Below are 19,197 nucleotides of genomic sequence, written 5' to 3'. Positions count from 1 at the left end.
TGGGATATCAATGAGATGACTTTGGTGGCAAGTCTGGCTGGGCGGGGCATGGGCGAACGCCCAAAGCATGAGCACAGCCGCGGATGCACCCCCACGCGTAATCCCTTCTTCTGGGGCATGCGATTGACAAGAAACGTCTTCTGAAGCTGTAGAAGCTAGACATCTCGGGGAGAAGCCGTCGGCAGCTTGTCCCCGAGGGAACGACATGGTATAAACATTCGCAACTCTTGAAGATGAAATCTCGGGGTTTCTCCGCGTCTTCGTGGCAACCCACTAGCTTCTTCGAAGGAATGACCCGATATCATACTTGCTCAGCAACAGCCAGACCCCAGTTTTCTACGGAAATGGTCGCCGAGGACTGCCGTTCATCCACTGCCCGTGGCTGCAACCTTGCTTGACCACCATGGTGCCCAGTCAACCACCTTCTTGCCCGTCCGCGCTTCTTCTGCAGCAAAGACCATGGCATGCGAGCGAATTACTTCCTCTAAGGAGCAACCGATGTATTCGTTCTGAGCTCTCTCTGGCGTCCATCCGTGGTTCTTAACTCGGTCGACAGCTAGAATAAACTGTCGTGCAAGTCCCTTGTCACCACCGCCGTGGCCGGCGTCTTCAATGGTGGGATGATATGCTTGGGTGGTACCGGTGTTGAAGTTCTCGATAGTGATGGTACGGGAATCGGCGTAGATCTCACCTTCAACGCCGTAAATGTGTGTGTATCTCTCACATATTTTCTTCGTATGCGCAACCATGTGCAGCGTGGCGGACTTTGACAGTTTAGGCTCTTCGGATTCGGTAGAGACATCATCCCAGCTTATGGTCACCGTCTGTTCGTCACAAACGTTGTTGTCCGCCTCGAAAACGCAACGGCCAAACCAATTCCGCGATGAAACAACTTCCTTCGGGGTCGATTCGTCGTAGTCCTCCGCGAGCTTCGATGCCAACACCTTGCTTCCCTCGGAGGCTGTGCCGAAGTCCTCGATCTCGGGGAGCACTATGCTGACAGGCCAGTCGGTGTTCCCCGAGCCCAAGCCTTTGAGATCTGGGCCCAGGTAGATATTCTTGGCCGAGTACTTGCACCCTTGGTCGCCCAGTGGACAAGACAGACAGTTCGTTGCATTTCCTGCTGCGACTGGTTTCCGAACCTTCCTGAACATCTGGAGAGAACCGTTCGAAGATACAGTAGACGGTAGATGCGGTGTGCCTTGGCCAGCTTTGACGGGTGAACTCAGAAGCCAGAGAAGCAGGTCGATATCATGACAACTCTTGGTAAGCAGACTCGGAGCTGTGGTCTTCTCATTCCGCCAGTTGCCTCGGACATAGGAGTGAGTGAAGTGCCACCACCCCACTGGTTCTGTGTGAACAATGTTGATGATGTCGCCAATGACACGCTCTTCTAGAAGAAGCTTGCGAAGGAGCATGTTGTGCGGGCTGTAGCGAAGGACGTGGCCGATGGAGAAGACGTTCTTGGGTTCCTGACCAGCAGGGGGCTTGAGGGCCTCGTACATGTCTAGGCAGTCTGCCAAAGATGTCGCCAGCGGCTTCTCGCACATGACGTGCAGTCCAAGCGGAGCCAGTCCGACGACGACATTCCGGTGCATCTCGTCGAGCACGCAGATGAAGACGGCATCGACACCGGGCGGTACAGTCTCCCCAGCAGCTTCCCTTTCACGACGGCGTGTCTCGTAAGCGACGAACTCGGTCCAGTCGGCGAATTGCTGGCCTTCTGAGGGAGCAGCCGAGCCCCAGATGTACGTCCGGCCGAATGACTGTCGCTTGTAGGCGATCGGCTCAGCGACAGCAGCCACGACGCCATTGCTGGATGTTTCGGTGGCGCAGGCGTAGGCTTGGCCTCTTGATCCAGCACCGATGATGAGAATGCGCGGCGGCGATGCAGACATTGGAGGCTTCTCTGGCGGCACAATTGAGGGCTCCGGGGCCACCGCAACGGGCGAGCCTGATTTCTTGATGGAGGACATGGTGGACTTGCGGTTGTCGAAGCAGCCGCTTTGGGTTCAGGGGGTCGTCGCTGGTGCTTCTAACGAAGCTGGGCGCTTTCTTGTGCAATTTTTTTTTTTCAGGACTTTGCACAATCAGACTTGTGTGACGACTGGGGATCTTGGAAACGAACAGGACACACACAGCAGGGGGTTCACAATAATAAGCAAGAGGTGAGGACGGGAATGAAGTGAAGCAGGAGCTCTCGCGGTTTACAGCTTCCCCGGGCTGAAAAGCGGGGGTTTGGCGGGATCCGACCAATCATTGTAGTGGTATTTGAATGCCAGCTGGCGAGGCGTTTCTTATCGTATCAGCTCTGGCGTTATCTTATCGTGGCAGCCAGCCGGGGCCGGTCCCGTCGAGACGATCACCAGATGCCTCGTGCGCCACGACGGTGATGTAAGAGAAAGCGGGCAGCCACAGACTGTTGGAGCTGTGATGGCTGAACCCCACCTCTTGAGGTAAGGTACCTTTCGGCCGAGCCAACTGCAAGGAGAAACTGACCTCAATTCTCTGCGACTACCTTCAAGCTCCCTTTACCGTTGGTCACGCGACCATATTCCAGAGCACCGAATACCTTCAGTAATACGCCAAATTCACCATGGACTTTTTGAGACCCAAGGCACCGGCGCCCAAGATGAAGTCCGCCTCAGACGGACCCCTCGTCTGGATCGACTGCGAGGTGAGTGCATGAAGTCTACTTTCGACGAACCATTCAACTGACACACTCTCAGATGACCGGCCTGGACCCAGACAAGGAGGAAATCATCGAAATCTTTTGCATCATCACCACCGGCAACCTGGAAGTCGTTGACCCCGAGGGCTGGGGCTGCGTCGTTCACCAGTCACAAGAGCGCATGGCACAGATGGACGACTGGTGCACCAAGACGCATGGAGAGAGCGGCCTGACCGCGGCGGTCATCAAGTCGACGACGACGCCGGAGCAGGCGGCGGACGAGCTGCTCGCTTATGTGAAGCGGCACGTCCCGGAGCGGAAGACGGCGCTGCTGGCCGGCAACAGCGTGCATGCTGACCGGTCGTTCCTGAATAAGGAGCCGTACCGGAAGGTCGTGGACCATCTCCACCACCGCATCTTGGATGTCAGCACCATCAAGGAGGCGGCGAAACGCTGGGCGCCGACGCAGGTGGTTGATAACGTGCCTCAGAAGCAGGGCTTGCACCAGGCGAAGGAAGATATTCTGGAGAGTATTGAGGAGGCCAAGTACTACAGGGAGGCCATCTTTGGCTTGACATGGAGGCGGGGCGGCAGCGGTCAGGAGACGCCGTTGAGTGAGCAGGACGAGGAGGAGGCCTGGGCGGATAACTTGCTTTAGGGCAGCATAGGATGAGATGCCGAATACAATCAAATAAATTTATCAATTGACTGATCACGACACCGTTTGAAGCCAGGGTACCTATCTAAAAATGCGAATGCTCTCATTAATCCAAAATATCGGATAACAGTGTAGAATCAACATAATCACCGTCAAACCCACCAAAAACCGCACGAAAAAGACAGTGCGTGAACACGAGCTCCTCCACCCCGCCATGATTCGCCAGCGTCCCCTGTGCTTCGTTGAGGCGGTATGCGATCCCCTGGAGGTGACCTGGAGGTGAGGGGCTCTCCACCAAAGCTGCCCCTCCTTCGCTGCTCAGTGACCCCGCCCACGTCCAGCCTCAGGATGATATCACTGGCCAAGCAAACCCCCACCTCGACCACAGCTCTCTATTCTGACCTATCACGTCGCGTCAACAATTCACTGCTGCTGCCATTCACCGCAGCGAACCTGGAAGCCAGCAACCTTTACAGGCCTTTTTGCCCCTCCTTCCAGTGTCGTCCCCTGGTCTGGCCCAGTTCAGTTCCATGGAGTTGCCATACCTACCACCTCACGCATTATTACTTGCTACACAGGTAGCTCGCCCAATTCTCGACTCTCCCCTTTTTCTACTCTGCATCACGTCCTTTTTGCAGTATCATCTTTAATTGGTATCATTTGAAGTCGCAAAGCACCATGGACGTCCAGACTGTCGAGTTCAAGCCTTTCCAGGACCAGAAGCCCGGAACGTACGTACGATATTTGCACAAACACCAAGGCCGATCTCGTCGACTTTCTGCCACCCCGCCATAGCTTCCATCACCCCTCGAAGGACTCGATAGCTGACATTTCACCAGTTCTGGTCTTCGCAAGAAGGTCACCGTCTTCCAGCAGCCTCACTACAGCGAGTCCTTCGTCACGAGCATCCTGCTTTCCATCCCCGAGGGAGTCGAGGGTAAACAAAACTCCCCACACCGCATCACCATCTCCCACGAACTGACAGACCGCCCCCGCAGGCTCTTTCCTCGTCATCGGTGGTGACGGCCGCTTCTGGAACCCCGAGGTCATCCAATTGATCGCCAAGATCGGTGCCGCCTACGGTGTCAAGAAGCTGCTCATCGGCCAGAACGGCATCCTCTCCACCCCCGCCGCCAGCCATGTCATCCGCAAGCGCAAGGCCACCGGCGGTATCCTCCTGACGGCCAGCCACAACCCCGGCGGTAGGAACTATCTACGCATCAGAGTTTGATTTCTCAAAGCTAATCGACCCTCGAACAGGCCCCAAGAACGACTTCGGCATCAAGTACAACCTCGCCAACGGCGGCCCGGCCCCCGAGTCCGTCACCAACAAGATCTACGAGGCCTCCAAGACCCTGTCCTCGTACAAGATCGCCTCCATCCCCGACGTCGATATCACCACCGTCGGCACGAAGACCTACGGCTCCCTCGAGGTCGAGGTCGTCGATAGCACCGCCGACTACGTCGACATGCTTAAGGACATCTTCGACTTCGACCTCATCCGCAAGTTCTTCCAGTCCCACCCGGACTTCAAGGTCCTCTTCGACGGCCTCCACGGCGTCACCGGCCCCTACGGCACCGCCATCTTCGAGAAGGAACTCGGCCTCCAGGGCGCCACCCAGAACTGCGTCCCCAGCCCCGACTTCAACGGCGGCCACCCCGACCCCAACCTCACCTACGCCCACTCCCTCGTCGAGGTCGTCGACAAGAACAACATCCCCTTCGGCGCCGCCTCCGACGGCGACGGCGACCGCAACATGATCTACGGCGCCAACGCCTTCGTCTCCCCCGGCGACTCCCTCGCCATCATCGCCCACCACGCCAACCTCATCCCCTACTTCAAGAAGAACGGCGTCTACGGCCTCGCCCGCTCCATGCCCACCTCGGGCGCCGTCGACCTCGTCGCCAAGAAGCAGGGCCTCAACTGCTACGAGGTCCCCACCGGCTGGAAGTTCTTCTGCGCCCTCTTCGACGCCGACAAGCTCTCCATCTGCGGCGAGGAGTCCTTCGGCACCGGCTCCAACCACATCCGCGAGAAGGACGGCCTCTGGGCCGTCGTCGCCTGGCTCAACATCATCGCCGGCCTCGGCGTCCAGAACCCCGACGCCACCCCCTCCATCAAGCAGATCCAGAAGGACTTCTGGACCGAGTACGGCCGCACCTTCTTCACCCGCTACGACTACGAGGACGTCGACTCGGACGGCGCCAACAAGGTCGTCGGCGTCCTCAAGGACCTCGTCGCCGACCCCAACTTCGTCGGCAGCAAGGTCGGCGACCGCACCGTCACCGGCGCCGGCAACTTCTCCTACACCGACCTCGACGGCTCCGTCTCCTCCAACCAGGGCCTCTACGCCACCTTCTCCTCGGGCAGCCGCATCATCGTCCGCCTCTCGGGCACCGGCTCCTCGGGCGCCACCATCCGCCTCTACCTCGAGCAGCACAGCAGCGACCCCAGCACCTACGACCAGGACGCCCAGGACTTCCTCAAGCCCGAGATCAAGATGGCCACCGACCTGCTCAAGTTCAAGGAGTTCATCGGCCGCGACGAGCCCGACGTCAAGACCTAAGCGTCTGGTCCCTGTTGTATGATCCCCGGGAGAGAGAGAACAAAGACACAAAAGAAAGTTAGGGAGGGTATAAAAGATGCGCTTCGGTATAGAGGAGCCCCAGCACCCGGCGCGCGCTGCGGATGATGTTACGATGGTACACGATAGCATAAATTGAAGTCAATTGACGTAATTGCATGGCCTCTGTCACTTTCATCTCGGCACATGAGTCCGTTCACATCCTGATTTTGTTCAGTCTGTACTAGCTGTCATTATGATTCATCAATCATTAGAACAAAGAAGAGAGATATCAAAAGGCTCAAAATAATCAAAAAACTGAATAGACAACATCATGAAAACCAAGAAAGAAAATAAAAGCACGCTGCGCTTATGTCGAAATCCAATACAAGATCAACACACAATCAATCTTTCTCTTCTCCTCGGGGTATTTCCTCCGAGGTCAAACAAAGGGAAGGCGCAGACAACCGTGGAACACCACGGAATCTCTACACTAGGGGGCCAAGTGGAACGAGTTCCCACCCATCGTATATTTTTGGAGAGGAGATCCGGGCGGGTGGCTGAACGTAACGTGGGTAAGGGAGGATACGAGGGACTCCACCGACGTCAACGGGGGCCGGGGCCGGTGGGCGTCGTTATCCATCGCCCGAAGACCGAGCTTCGGACCCGGTCGTCGGAACGATCACTTGGCACCCTCGATGGCGCCGGCAGCCTCCGCCGAGGTCTCGTCCGGGTTCGGGAAGAAGACCTCGCGGAAGCGGGAGGCGCCCTCGTCCGAGACGAAGTTGATCTCGAAGGCGCCGCCCTGGCCCTTGCGCATGTTCATCTGGCGGTAGCGGTGGCAGAAGACGTAGAGCTGTATGTCCTTGAGCCAGACGCGGTGGCGGGACTTGCGGTGCAGCCAGGTCGGGGAGGCGGACTGGTGTGTTACTTTTGTGGTAAGTCAGCGGGGGAGTTCGCAAGACGAGACATAGTGAGGGTGTTGAAAGGGGAATGAGCCCGAGACATACCGAACGCCGTCCACACCGGACACTGGCGGAGTTCGCCCTCCCACACGGCGGCGTGGAGGCGGAGGCCCTTTGTCGCGACGTCGCGGTAGACGATGAGGGAGTGTTTGAACCCGTCGTCGATGATTTGGCTGCCGTTGTTAGTGCATTCTTAGTGCATTCGCCAGACGGGAAACCCAGCGGGCGTGGAGGAGGGAAAGCCTTACGCTTGGAAGAGTCTCTTCTCGCCCGAGAGCTTGTACTCCCTGGCGTTCATGCTGATGGTGAGGGCGTTGCGGGCCTTGAGGGAGACGAAGGTGTTGTGGAACAGGACGAGCTCCTCCCAGGTCTTGAAGCAGAGCCCGGCCCACAGCTTCGGCATGTTGTCGACCTGGCTCCAGCGGTTGAGGCAGAGGGTGCTGCCCTCGCGGTGGATGACCAGCTCGTGGGTGCCGCGGAGCGTGAACCACGGCGCGCCCTGGTGGAAGCTCCGCAGGAGGACGTACGGAGTCTGGTTGAGCAGGTTGAGGAACATCATCAACGCGAGACGATCCTCGTCAAAAGGCCTAGTTGCGGATTAGTAGACCGTGACGGTCCTGAGGAGCATCGGCTACGTACCGCCTGAAAAGCATCTTGGTTTCCTTCGGGATGTTGAGCTGGCCCCATGCCATGAACTGGCCACGGGCCTCTGAGGGCTTGTTGCTCTTCAAGGCCGTCCGAGATGGCAACGGTAGTGAGAAGATTTGCTCGGCCCAATGGTCGGTCTAGTCGTTGTCAGTAGAGCATCGTCATACGACCTGAGGCACTCACGGGGTCTTGAACCGCCGGCAAGAGCATGGCTTCTGGACGAAGTACCGGGCCAACTTGTGTCGCCGGTGTTGCTATAACAAGGGTCAGCATTGTGGACTTTACATCGGTCTTGGGGTCATACGAAGGCCTCTTGCTTCCCGCAGACCAATGATTCTCGTTCGTAGGCTCTCCAAACTGTTGAGATCAAAATTTGGCGACCTTACACCTGTTAATATTCATCTCGTCTTGGATATCAGGCCGACTTCGACCTACCTCGTCAGAAGATGCTTCAAGCAAGTCAGGAAGTGGTTGTACAAAACGAAGCGCTGGGGGAGCGGCAATCCGCCGACTTCCTGCGTCATGGTGTGGTACATCTTCCGCCATCGCATCTCCTTGCTCACGGTGCGTGTCTCGTAAAAGTTGGTGATGTCGCGAAGGGTCCTCGACAGACACGGCAGGATGATGTTGAGGTAGTTGAGGAGTATCGGGACGCGGTTGAAGTGCATCTGCGAGCGGTCGGCCAAGTCTCGGAGGATCCTTGCGCAACTCCGCATTTCCTCGACGAGCGCGGCGAGGTGGCCGCCGTAGCTCTCCGGCAAGGCGAGACGGAGGCCTTCCAGATTCACCGATACCAGATCGGCCCTCTCGGCCTCGAGGCAGCAGCCCTGGAGCAGTCGAAAGTCGACCTTTTGCAGGCTTTGTTCCATTTTTTGCGGGTTTAGTGGTGTTGTTGGGCCGGGTTGGCGATGGTGACTCGGCTCAATATCTCATGATTCGGCGTGGGGACCGCGCAATCGGGGTAGTCTGGTCGGTTCCAGTTCCTTATCCTCCAAAACAAAAGAAATGACGGTGGTCTTTAGGTTGTGTTCAGATAACAGTCTTGGGTCCGGGAGCTGCTGTTCAACGATGGCGATGAATAGCTCATAGGGCTGTGATGTCGCCCAGAAATAGTGACAGACAGGATTGCTGATCGGAGGGAGGAAAGGAAGGAGAGATGACCCGCTTCTTCAGTTCGGCATGATATTTCTCTGTTATGGTGGTGGTAACGTGTGGCCACAACGATGGGCGCTCAATGGGTGGAAAGCGGCTGCAACTGCGATTCGGAGCTGCAGGTCTCGATTTCGACGGCCAGCCTGGAAACACACGCCACCACACCCTGCCAGACCTCAATTCCAGTTGTTCCGTCTCGTTTCTGCGCTGGCGGTACGAACCCAAACACCAACACAGGCTGCTCACATCTGACGTGTCCAGCGTTCCGTGGTCGCCGTATGTTGCTTTTCTATATCCAGGACAGATTCGTGTCGGATGATATTGGTGGTGCGCCGCCTTTGGGCTTCAATTGATGCTATTACTTGAGATCGGAGCTGAAAATAAGCGCGCAAATTCGAGGTTGGATTTGGGCTGATAGTTACCACCAAACCAACGTCGGTCTTAGACGTTAATCGTTCTGAACCACCGAGTGGACTGACCGACGAAGGCGCCGAGTGTATCAACCCAGGGCCACAAGAACACACCGAAATCCCCAAGGCGAGATTGCAGAGCCTCTGAAGAAAATCCGGCGAAGCTGCTGGAAGTGACTGAAAAGAGGAGCGTCTGTATGTCAGATTGCTGCCAAAGCAAAATGTGTGGGCTCAACACATATTGACCCGACGACGGACTAGCCAGAGCATGCCACGACTGCTCAGGATGACCCCATGGACCTGTACGCTTCCCACCTCTGCATGCATTAGGAACGTCCAAGACGGTGCGGCGGACGAATGAGGCCGGCCCGGAGCCGGCGGGGGATGACCTGGGCGACTAGCACTTGCATAAATAGTGCAGGCGAGCACCAACTTTTGATAAAGACCTCGCGGAGCACGAAGAGAAACCACGGCGCCAGATCGGCCGGCAGCTTGAGACGGAGTGCAGCGACTGGCCGATCACTCCAAAAAGGAAGTCCCGCGTCGGACATTCGGTAACCAACGAGGATATTGACGATACATCATAACGTCGCATCGCTCTCGACTATGCTTGGCTTCAGAGCATCTCGCAGGGTTTCCAGACGGACGGGTTCGGTTGACGACGTAAGAAAAAGCTTGGAGAACACTCGAGTGCTGTGTGCGGCGTGGAAAGTATCGTGGTGACGAGCGAGTAATGACAGATGCATGGTGAGATGCAAGACGATGGAACGCCCTTCCGCATTGGTCTGGGAAGTATCCGTAATGCACCGCGATCTCGTCGTCTCCGCAAATGCATGCGACATGACGCTCCATCCATCCCTTCTTCATTCGCACCGCTCGCGCAGAGTGCAATGCGCAGAGCCTCTCGTAGAGATGAGGTAATCCAGCCTGATGCTCCGGGCCGGGGTGAAGATGGTTGACGAATATTCTTGAGACGAGCTGCAGAACGTCGATCGGTTCATCTCATCGAGTCGACAGACGGCCGCTAGGCCCAAGTCAGGCATGTTGCCAACAGGCATGATGGGCTCGGCAGACGAAGACCGTCATCTGGCTTGCGGCACCGCAGACCATGGCGATGTTGATTATCTAAAGGGTGCGCTGGCCGGTGATGCACGGTACGATTCCGTGGTTGGTAGATGGTAAAAGTTTTGGTGAGGATAGGAAGTGAGAAGGTGCCCGTTGGACAGTAAGATGTGGCAGCGAATTTCCGCCGGTTTTATTCGAGGCAACATTGATCAAGTGAGAGCAGGAGGCAGCCTCACCGTGACATGGCCCAGGCATCCATCCATCCATCCATCCAAGCACCGCTGAGTGGAGCGCGTTCATCGACGCCCCCCGATTCTGTACGGCAAAAAATGGAAGGTTTCAATCCATGGATGTCTCATGCTTCCACAATTTCACCGGTCGGAACACCCCGACAAGCAGCCACTGGAGCCCCCACCACCTTGACCGATTGACCGTCTCACCGTTGAGTCCCGCCCTCCCCTTCCTCCATCCGCGGGGACGGCTCGACGCGCCGAAAGGCAAGACACGGACCACGAAAACCGGCCCCAGACCCAAGATCCAAGTCCCCGGCGGCGGCTTCGCTGGATAACACAACCCCGGCCTAGTGGGCGCTGCATTAGCGGACAGGCCGATCCTAGCTGCTGCCGACGGCTCGGCCTGGGCTTGGGCGCCTCTCCGTCCGCACCCCCCCGCGATAGGACGGACGGCCTGGCAGGTTTAAAATAAGAGCTCAAGGCCCTTGCCTTGACTGGCCGACGATAGGATATTAAGGCCCCTCCGTCCAGATCCCCGGGTCCGGGGAAAGGACCCTTCACGAGCAAGGGGCGCGGACCAGCCATCCGAACAATCACACAAATCGGTCACACAGAATAAGCCTGGCAAGGTGAGTATGTTTATGTTGATACAATTGTGTGAAGGAGAATCATTTCAATTCACGGAAATCGCCATCCCCTGACTGGTGGGATGAACAACTCTCCCAGCAAAACGACGCTTTATCGTAGCCCTTTCCGCCCAATTCCGATAGTAAAGTTCCGATAGGTACACCGTGAGGCCCATGACTAAGATGGAGGGATGCGTATCATTCATGACGCACTCCTCAACCAAAATAAAGAAACAAGAAAAACACCGCCGCGTTTAGGAAGACTCATCCTCCTCCTGCTCGGCCTTCAGTAGGGCTAATTAGCTTCAGCACGACACAGCAAGGGTGGGGTATGGGGGACATACGTTGTAAGCCTGCTTCTCGTCCTCGTAGCGCTTCTTGTCGGCAGCGGCCTTGGCCTCGTAGGGGCCGCGCTGCTTGTCGTTGAGGGCCTTCCAGCGCTCACCGAGGATCTTGCCGACCTGTCCGAACGAGATGCCGGGGTTCTCCTCACGAACGTTCTCGCGCTGCTCGTTGGCGAAGAACATGTAGGCGGACAGACCACGCTTGGGGGCGTTGGGGTCTGCGTACCACGTTAGTTACACTGGACAGAGACTGCATAACGAAGCGTACGGCTCAGTAACAGTCAGGTTTTGGGGTGTTGGAAGCAGACAGCCTGGGTCGCCAGTAAGGCAACCCATTCATGGCCGTATGCCGACAACCACCACAGCCACTGACCGTGCCGAGCGTAGCTTTCGACGAGAATGACGGTAACGTACCCTTCTTGCCGCGCTTCTTCTCGACCTTGCCGGCGGCGCCGCGCTTGGTTTGTGCCTTAGGCATGATGTCTGCGAAGACCGGTGTTAGTTACTGGATTGAAAGCCGCGCCTGGTGGAAGACTTGAGTGAAGAAGAGTGTTGTTGTGGAGGGAAAATGGGCGTTGCGCAACAGACGAGTGGAATCGCCGTGTCTCGCGGAAGAGGATAGTGCAATGCGATGCTGGGATGGGGCGGGTCCAGCGATGTTGATAGTGTTGGTGGTGACGGGTCGCAAGAGCAATTGCGGTCGGCGACGCGCAGTAATTGCAATTCGAAGCTTCAAGTCGTTCAAATGAGATGGTAAAGCATACCTGAGAGGTGTGTGAAGTGGTTGAGACGGTGTTGTGGAAGTGGTCGCCTAGACGCGTCAAGCTCTGTTAGCTGTTGAGCTCCTTTTGGACGATAGATGAGGATGCGCATCGCTCAGCCAGCTGCCATGAAGGTAACTTCATGGCAACCTCTGCGACCGATGCAACGGGAAAATCGCATGGAATAAAGCCAAATCGTGCAGATTGCGTACGATTTGACTTCCAATGCAGCGGCAAGTGGAAAATAAATTTGTTGGTGGCCGTCGTGGTGTTGCGGTGCTGGGTATATTGGGTGATAGGTACTCACAGATAAAAGGTGCGCGAAGGCAGCTGTGTGTGTATTGCGAAGAGTGGTTTGTATGGGAGGAGGATTTGGGTGGGAGATTTGTATGGGAGAAGAAGAGGGAGGGAAAATGTATGGGGGAGGGCCAAGCAGCCTTTTTACTATGGGGGAGTGATTGTGCGGCAGCAACGCGCTTTCTTGCACTTGTTTTTGCTGGGAAGTCGGGGACGGCGGTCGACTGGGGGGGTCAGTCTGGGAGAGGGGGGAGAACCACGACTTGGGAAGGAAGGAAGGCAAGGCGGAGGGGGTGAGTGAGTTGACTGGAGGCGTGCCAGGTGGAAGGCACAAGGGAAAGGGACAGAGTAAGGTACCTTCCTCACTTCAGAGTCTAGGTATCTATCTGTAGGTAGGGAAGGGGGGGTCACCTTGGTCCTGCTTTGCCTGGTCTGGTCTGGTCTGCTGGTCAGGTCGCCTTCAGGTAACAACAGCTGGGCTGCTTTCTGGGTGCTGAATGGGTGCAGCAGTAAAGAAAATTGGATTGCGCACTGGCCGACTGGGCACGGCGCGCCGCACCAAAAGTCGCGCCCCCGGTGTCAACTGGCAACTGGCAGCTGGCAACCAAAAAAAATGAGGGAAAAGGTAGGAGAGAGAGGGGAAAGTGCCATGGGAAGGAAGGGTGGGCGCGGCTTCCCTCCCTGACACCCAGAGGCAAGAAGCCAGAGGTCCCTTCCTTCCTTCCCCTTCATCACCCACTACCCATCACCCCCTCCAACTTTTGGTTGCAAGTTCACCACGCAGTATCCGTCAGGAAGGCACGGTACACGTCTAAAAGAGGGTGCGGTAGCATGTGCCTTTACTACGGATACCACCAGGAAGAGTACCTCCGTCTCCGTCCTCCTTCCTCCCCCTTTACCCCTTCCTCTTGCCGCTTGGTTGCCAGGGAAGGAGGCAGCACCGCCGGTCAGCCTACCACTTGCCTTACATTTGCGGGAAAGTACCACCACACCTGACCTAGTGCGGAGGGTACTTCTGTCTTATACACTGCCTCTCAGCTACGAAGTACGTGAGTGCATCTCAAGGCAGAGGCAACAGAGAGGACTGCAGTGTGAGGCAGTGGCAGCAGCAGCAATTACAGTAGAGAAATCGAGAATCTCGTTGGCTGTCACTTGATTTCCAATTCCAATGTCTTCCTTCAATGAATCCATCCATCCATCCCCATCCCGTCTCTTCCTCCCACCTCCAGCTATCATTTCTCGAGTGAGAGTCCTTCACTCCCTGCCTCTCCTCTCCTTGTCGCTGCTATTATTGGTGGTACTGTATAGATACAAGTTGCGCGCAATACTCCGCACCCAAGTACTGTACTTGCGCTTTGTACCTCTGCCTTCAAACAAATTTTCGCACTGGCTACTTTGGCGCGCCTTCCCTTCCCTTCCCTTTGCCTCGCGCCCATGTACCTTCCCTGCCCAAGGTATCCGTCTCCCACCCGCCTTTTTTTCCACCTGCCACCAGCGCCTGCTCTTTCTTTTGCTGTCCAAGCCGGCCGTCATGATTCTGAATATCTGATTCCATCAACACCGATGCATCTCCACCCTTTCCTCCGTCTGCAGCGCGGTGCAACTGGACAAATACCAGGCATCAGACACCCAGACAGGACCATCTTCGTGTCTGGTCCACTTACCGACTGACCTGAGGCCGACTCCAAAAAACTTGCTGAAGCTGATGATGGCTCTGGGTCTGGTCACTGGTGTTGAGTCGTCGTTGACCGGGACGGGACCCTCACCAGCTTATGGCCACTCCACTTACACCGATCAGCAACAGCACCGGCAGCATCTTTGCTCCATTATCATTCACGAAACCATCATTTGCCGGCTCTCATCACATTAAAACACCCGGCTTTCTTGCAACCCGAACGCAATGCCCAGAAATTTCTGCGCCATTCCATGTTACTTGCACCCTCCTTTACGACTCTTCAAGTCCCTCACCTGGTCTTATTGCCAACTCCTTCAACCAAAGCGTGTGCCGTGGCAGCGTACGAATACCTCCCATGGATACGGACAGGATACAGACACCTCCAACCGACAAGACGCGCAGTGACATTGGGACACCTGCCACCACACAATCACTGAACCTGGCCTGAACCGGGCATCTCCTTCATCATGCTTACCGGCGCTAAGGGATCCCCTACCGCCTGCTGGCTTGCCAGGCCGCATATGCCCTCTTCCTCATCCATCACTAGGACGGATAGACGAGGATGAATCACCAGAACCCGCGTCGTCTGGCAGGGGAGACGGTATTTCGAGCTGCCCAGCTTCGCCTCGAATCTTACCACGCAGTGCCGTACCGTCCTCTCCACACTCAGCTCTCGTCCCTTCTCTACTGCCCAGGCACCCAGGGTAGGACGGTAAGTGGTTTGGGTTTAGCTGCCCTGAGCAGTGTTTCTGCAGTACCCTCGAGCCAAGTGTGCTGCACCTTCTGACTTACAGAAATTGGGACGATATCACTCTTTTCGCCTTCGCCCTCCATACCTTGGTACCGATACACCGCCAAAGCAAACATCGATTGTGGCAGATAGCAAGAAACTCGCGTCAGTCTCGCCGCTCTTTGCTGGGGCTGTGGGTGTTGGTGACCTCATGGCCGAGAGCTTCCTCTGTTAGCGTCAACCGACAAGCTTCACGATTTTCGGATTTCCTCACCAAAGCGACAAGGCGTGCCTAGGTGTGAACCTCATGGACCGAAGAGATGGAGCACGAGTGGCAGCTGGGAGGTCGTCGGAGACACGGGAAACGCCCAACTCATCACACACCACACACGCACACTGTGTCTGGTCTCCCTGGACGTCGTGCGCACTTTGCCCACACTAAAACACAACTCGACACACTATGCGCCATTCCCCCTCCTTTGAGTGGCTTGTCCCATCATCATTACACCTAATTCATCGTCTCCAAGACCACACCAAGTCGAGTACATCGGCTCTGAGTTCTCGACAAACGCTCTATGCCAGGCTTGTCCTGGATGGCCAGTCGAGGCGGTTAGACAACACGCATATCTCAATAGTGGCTTTCCCTGTGCGGCCCAACCTCGCTATCTAGGTACACCATCACCGCAGTATTGGAGCACCTCTTCCGACCAAGTACTCGCACCACGCCGCGGCTCGACATGACCTGGAGATCATTCCTCCAACGACCTGCGTAGCAGCAGCCTCGTGCAACCCTAAGAAGCGGCTTCCAGCTTTGCTCCCGCTGTTCGAGATGGTTGTACAGGTCAGATTCGGCAGGGGCAGAGGCACTTTCCAACTGCGGTACGCTGGACAGTTGGACGAAACGACTTCGAGTGCTAGACAGACGGAATGCGCTCTATTGCCAACGGAGATGCGACATTGGAAAGACCGGAAAGCCGTTCTGACTCCGTACTGATGGGGATGGCACTCAAGCATGGCGAAACAAAACTCGGGTACTTTATTCATGCATACGCCCCATGTATCGTCATACGAGATTGCCTTGTACTGTTACATGCCCTTATGTACCTCCAAATTGGCCCACCGCGTACGGAATCATCTTGAGCGGACGCGTCGAATCACTCTCTCTCTCCGGCCGACGGTAGTCTCTGGACTTCCCAGCCTCCATCTTGCCTCGACCACAGCTCACAGCTTTCCTGCTTCTTTCTCATCCTCTCGACTCACCGGCCAATCTGCAGCACGTGCTGGCATCGTCCGGATGATACAGAGTAATTAACAACAGACGACACCTACTGCCAGTTAACCCGGTGATGGTCTGGATCACTGCGAACTGGGAGAAAGAATCGAGGCATAATTTGAAGCAGACTGATATCTCTCTCTGCGTACCGTCCCTTGCCGCAAGAGATGCGCAGTATCTGTCTGGAGCGGCCTTTTCTGGCTTCAGCCAATGGTCATCTGTTTAGCGGAAAACGAGTTCAGAATCAGTCGCCCTATCACGGCGGATCACCGAGGTTTGGAGCAGAGGGATATCAGTCGACACGCAACTACAGGCCGAAGGCAAACGGCGCGCACCTCTTCTCTCTGTGCGTAGGTATGCCTACGGATACCAATGTCGCGCCATGCAGCGGCCAGGCGGTGCAACACTCTCGGCAGTGAGAGAAGAGTGGGAATACTTCGTCATGCGCACAAAATGTGCGGGCGCTGGTGTACCCCGACGCGTCTTGCTGGGAAATGCCTGCAACGGAGGTCACAAAGACCCCTCTCGAACGCACCCAAACGGCCAATGCAGGCGTCTCTGCAAAATCACGAGCCGGCAAAACACCTTGCCATGGGCCAGACTGCCAGTGTCTGCCAGGAGGAGGACGCTTCCGCACCATTCCAGACGAGCCGCAGGGCCCAGCCATTTTGCTTTTGCTCGCTTGTTCCCTGTTTGGTTGGCACTGGCGACGGTCAATGGCAATGGGAGGGCGGCTTTCTGGCGAACAAAGTGTACGCAATGTACCAGCGACTTGCAGCGGATACACGGAGCCAGACAATTTGGCTGGGCTAGTCGTCTTTGCGCTGCTAATACTGTGCTGTACCTGATGCTCCCCGGCAATCTTCGCCCTCCCTGGAGGGCACTCTCTCTCTCACACACCCCCTCCCAAATCAAACACTGTCAATTGCTCGCGCTCGACGACCCTGAGCTCGCGAAGGTAAGGTACATAGCCGTCCTACACTACGCCAGTCAGCTCCACTCCTTCCTGGACCTCCTGGCTGATCTGGTGCCGCAATGAGAGAGCTCGACTGACGGGGAGCTTTGCCCTCCCCCGAACCTTTGCACGCTCTGATTTCCTCGATTCCTCTGCTCTTTTGGCGCACCTGGAGAAGGCAATAAATGCAGCAATACATTCTGTCGTGTCTTTTCGCCTGTCACGTGAACTGCTTCGTGTTGGACACCCCAGGCAAAACGATATAGCGAAACGTTCCGCATTGCGTCCTTTTTTTTTAGTTTCTATGAGTATTGGACTTTTGATCCGCCATCTGGCTCAAAAATCTTCCTGCTACGACAGACGGTTCTCAGACATCAGAACCAGGCTCTCATCGTCGGCGATTCAAACATTACTGCGAGCAAGATCTTATCCCACGAAGCCAAGATATCCCACGTGATCAAGCATCGCGGTGGTCATAGCGTCCAACCCGCGCTAAGCCCTGTCAAGCTGCTTTCGGTGCTCAGAGTGTTGAGATCGTGTGGAGGTGACAGGGGCTGGACATCAGCCCAGAAACAAAAGACCCTGAAGTGCCGACGCAGCACTGTTGGAGCGAGGTGAGGCGAGGCAAGGCGAGGCGAGGCAACAGACGACTGATCGATCGTGCGCAGGGCACGACGAGCTCCGTGATCTGGAGCTCTCAGTCTACCCTGCCCTGACCTGACGGAGAAGCAAACCGCCGCCGTGGGATGTGCTCCAAGGGTCCCGTACGGCCCGTACCTGCATGCTGTACATCGGTCATCGTGTCTGACGAACCGATTCAATGGCCGCGATCCCGGTGACAGCTCTAGCAGGCCCACCACGCCCGCGACCCTTCAAATCTCGATTCGGCGACTGCTTGGTGGCTCCGGCCCGCGATGGAAGGCGAAATGGATCATCCACGATACGTCAGGCCGAGGCCACATCTCAGAAATTTCCACCATAGTTACTGCCTCGCGAAGCCGGATTACTCGGGGGCATTCTCTTGGTGGGAATATTCGATGATGTTTGCTCCTCGACCTCGGCCCTCACCCTCGCCCTCATTCCTCCTCAGGGTCCAAAACCATGTCCCTTAGCTCCGCATCCCTGGCCCAGTCCACACCGCTGCCCGCAACGATAGCGCTTGCCGTGCCTTTCGTGACCTTCCATCGCTGCCTGCTCGCCTTCAGCTCAGCCTGTAGCCTCGCCATTTGGGTCTGTACGGCAGGGTCGTCAGTCTCGCCCGTCTTTCTCGTCTCCGCCTCCTCGGCGAGTCGCAGGACCTCGGCTGTGAGCTCGACATTCCGTCGGCTGACGCGAAGGCTCTCGGCCTCGACTTCCGTGAGCTTGTTGAGAGTTGTGCGGATCTCATGGGACGTTTGCGCGAGGGCGATGGATGTCTCGTCACGGGCGTTGATGTGAGGTAGGAGGTCGCTGGCTATGTTAGTTGACGAGGCCCGACGTGAAGGAAAAGTCGACAAGTGCGGATGCAACTGTAGAGTTGACCATGAACTCACGATTCTATAGGTGTAGCTTGCGTGCTACCATGCACGGCTTTGAGTATGGGGTTGGCCGTCAGAACGTTATCCGTGATCTCGTTTCTCAGAAGCCACGCGGCACGCGCCTTGGCTGCGCCTTGCTGGGCTTTGCGAACGTTGTCTTCGTCATTTGGTATTGACGGATCTATTTTGCTCTTGTGAGAATGTGAAATTTGAAATGACTTCGAGTGAAGACGTATTACCTGGTGTGTAACTCTGCTGAGCCTTGATAAGAGCAACCCTGACCTCGAGATCGCGGAGTTCGTCATATAAAGCGAGGACGCGCTGCTCATCTTTTGAGAGAAGAAAAGGAGGCACCTCGTTGCCCTGTTGAGGCGCCGATGTGGGTTGGTTTCGCGGGTCATCCATGGTCGAGATCTGTCGCCGGCATCAGGCTGTTCACCGAGCCTCTCCGAAATCTGAAATCGTAAACCGTCGGTTTTGGTCCGCTTCTGCCCGGCCGCGTTCGGAACGCGGTAGGTACGCGACTCAAGCTGTCCCGAAGTCCACAGGATCCGGCGGGGATGACTGGAGACGGGTCCTGACCTTTGTGGCGTTGCGGTTCGGAGCCGGAATTGTCAGCGAGGCTGGTGTTTGCTATTACCTCATCTTGTGGC

At 56.4% G+C, this 19,197-nt stretch overlaps 6 protein-coding genes across 6 annotated transcripts; 2 read left to right on the top strand and 4 right to left on the bottom strand.

Moving 5' to 3' along the window:
• Positions 1-365: 365 nt before the first annotated feature.
• Positions 366-1,976, bottom strand: CkaCkLH20_05958 (uncharacterized protein; the record flags this gene model as incomplete). Its single annotated transcript, XM_038888675.1, has 1 exon — positions 366-1,976. The coding sequence occupies one exon, from the start codon at positions 1,974-1,976 to the stop codon at positions 366-368; it is 1,611 nt and encodes a 536-aa protein (XP_038746011.1).
• A 620-nt stretch (positions 1,977-2,596) lies between these two features.
• Positions 2,597-3,329, top strand: CkaCkLH20_05957 (exonuclease; the record flags this gene model as incomplete). The annotated part of the gene is made up of 2 exons (XM_038888674.1): positions 2,597-2,677; positions 2,730-3,329. The coding sequence occupies 2 exons, from the start codon at positions 2,597-2,599 to the stop codon at positions 3,327-3,329; spliced, it is 681 nt and encodes a 226-aa protein (XP_038746010.1).
• A 678-nt stretch (positions 3,330-4,007) lies between these two features.
• Positions 4,008-5,896, top strand: CkaCkLH20_05956 (uncharacterized protein; the record flags this gene model as incomplete). The annotated part of the gene is made up of 4 exons (XM_038888673.1): positions 4,008-4,060; positions 4,169-4,266; positions 4,328-4,531; positions 4,590-5,896. 4 exons carry the CDS (start codon positions 4,008-4,010, stop codon positions 5,894-5,896), a joined length of 1,662 nt encoding a protein of 553 aa, XP_038746009.1.
• Positions 5,897-6,575: 679 nt separating this feature from the next.
• CkaCkLH20_05955 (uncharacterized protein) lies at positions 6,576-8,375 on the bottom strand (the record flags this gene model as incomplete). The annotated part of the gene is made up of 7 exons (XM_038888672.1): positions 6,576-6,823; positions 6,904-7,031; positions 7,107-7,445; positions 7,498-7,643; positions 7,690-7,760; positions 7,811-7,887; positions 7,942-8,375. 7 exons carry the CDS (start codon positions 8,373-8,375, stop codon positions 6,576-6,578), a joined length of 1,443 nt encoding a protein of 480 aa, XP_038746008.1.
• A 2,871-nt stretch (positions 8,376-11,246) lies between these two features.
• CkaCkLH20_05954 (nucleosome binding protein) lies at positions 11,247-11,814 on the bottom strand (the record flags this gene model as incomplete). Its single annotated transcript, XM_038888671.1, has 3 exons — positions 11,247-11,276; positions 11,337-11,554; positions 11,751-11,814. 3 exons carry the CDS (start codon positions 11,812-11,814, stop codon positions 11,247-11,249), a joined length of 312 nt encoding a protein of 103 aa, XP_038746007.1.
• A 6,289-nt stretch (positions 11,815-18,103) lies between these two features.
• Positions 18,104-18,949, bottom strand: CkaCkLH20_05953 (uncharacterized protein; the record flags this gene model as incomplete). Its single annotated transcript, XM_038888670.1, has 3 exons — positions 18,104-18,476; positions 18,560-18,725; positions 18,784-18,949. The coding sequence occupies 3 exons, from the start codon at positions 18,947-18,949 to the stop codon at positions 18,104-18,106; spliced, it is 705 nt and encodes a 234-aa protein (XP_038746006.1).
• Between the last annotated feature and the right edge of the window lie 248 nt (positions 18,950-19,197).

The sequence above is a fragment of the Colletotrichum karsti genome, assembly GCF_011947395.1.
Source record: "Colletotrichum karsti strain CkLH20 chromosome Unknown Scaffold17, whole genome shotgun sequence".
NCBI classification, from domain to species: Eukaryota; Fungi; Ascomycota; class Sordariomycetes; order Glomerellales; family Glomerellaceae; genus Colletotrichum; species Colletotrichum karsti.
This window is presented reverse-complemented; position numbering and strand designations above follow the sequence as displayed.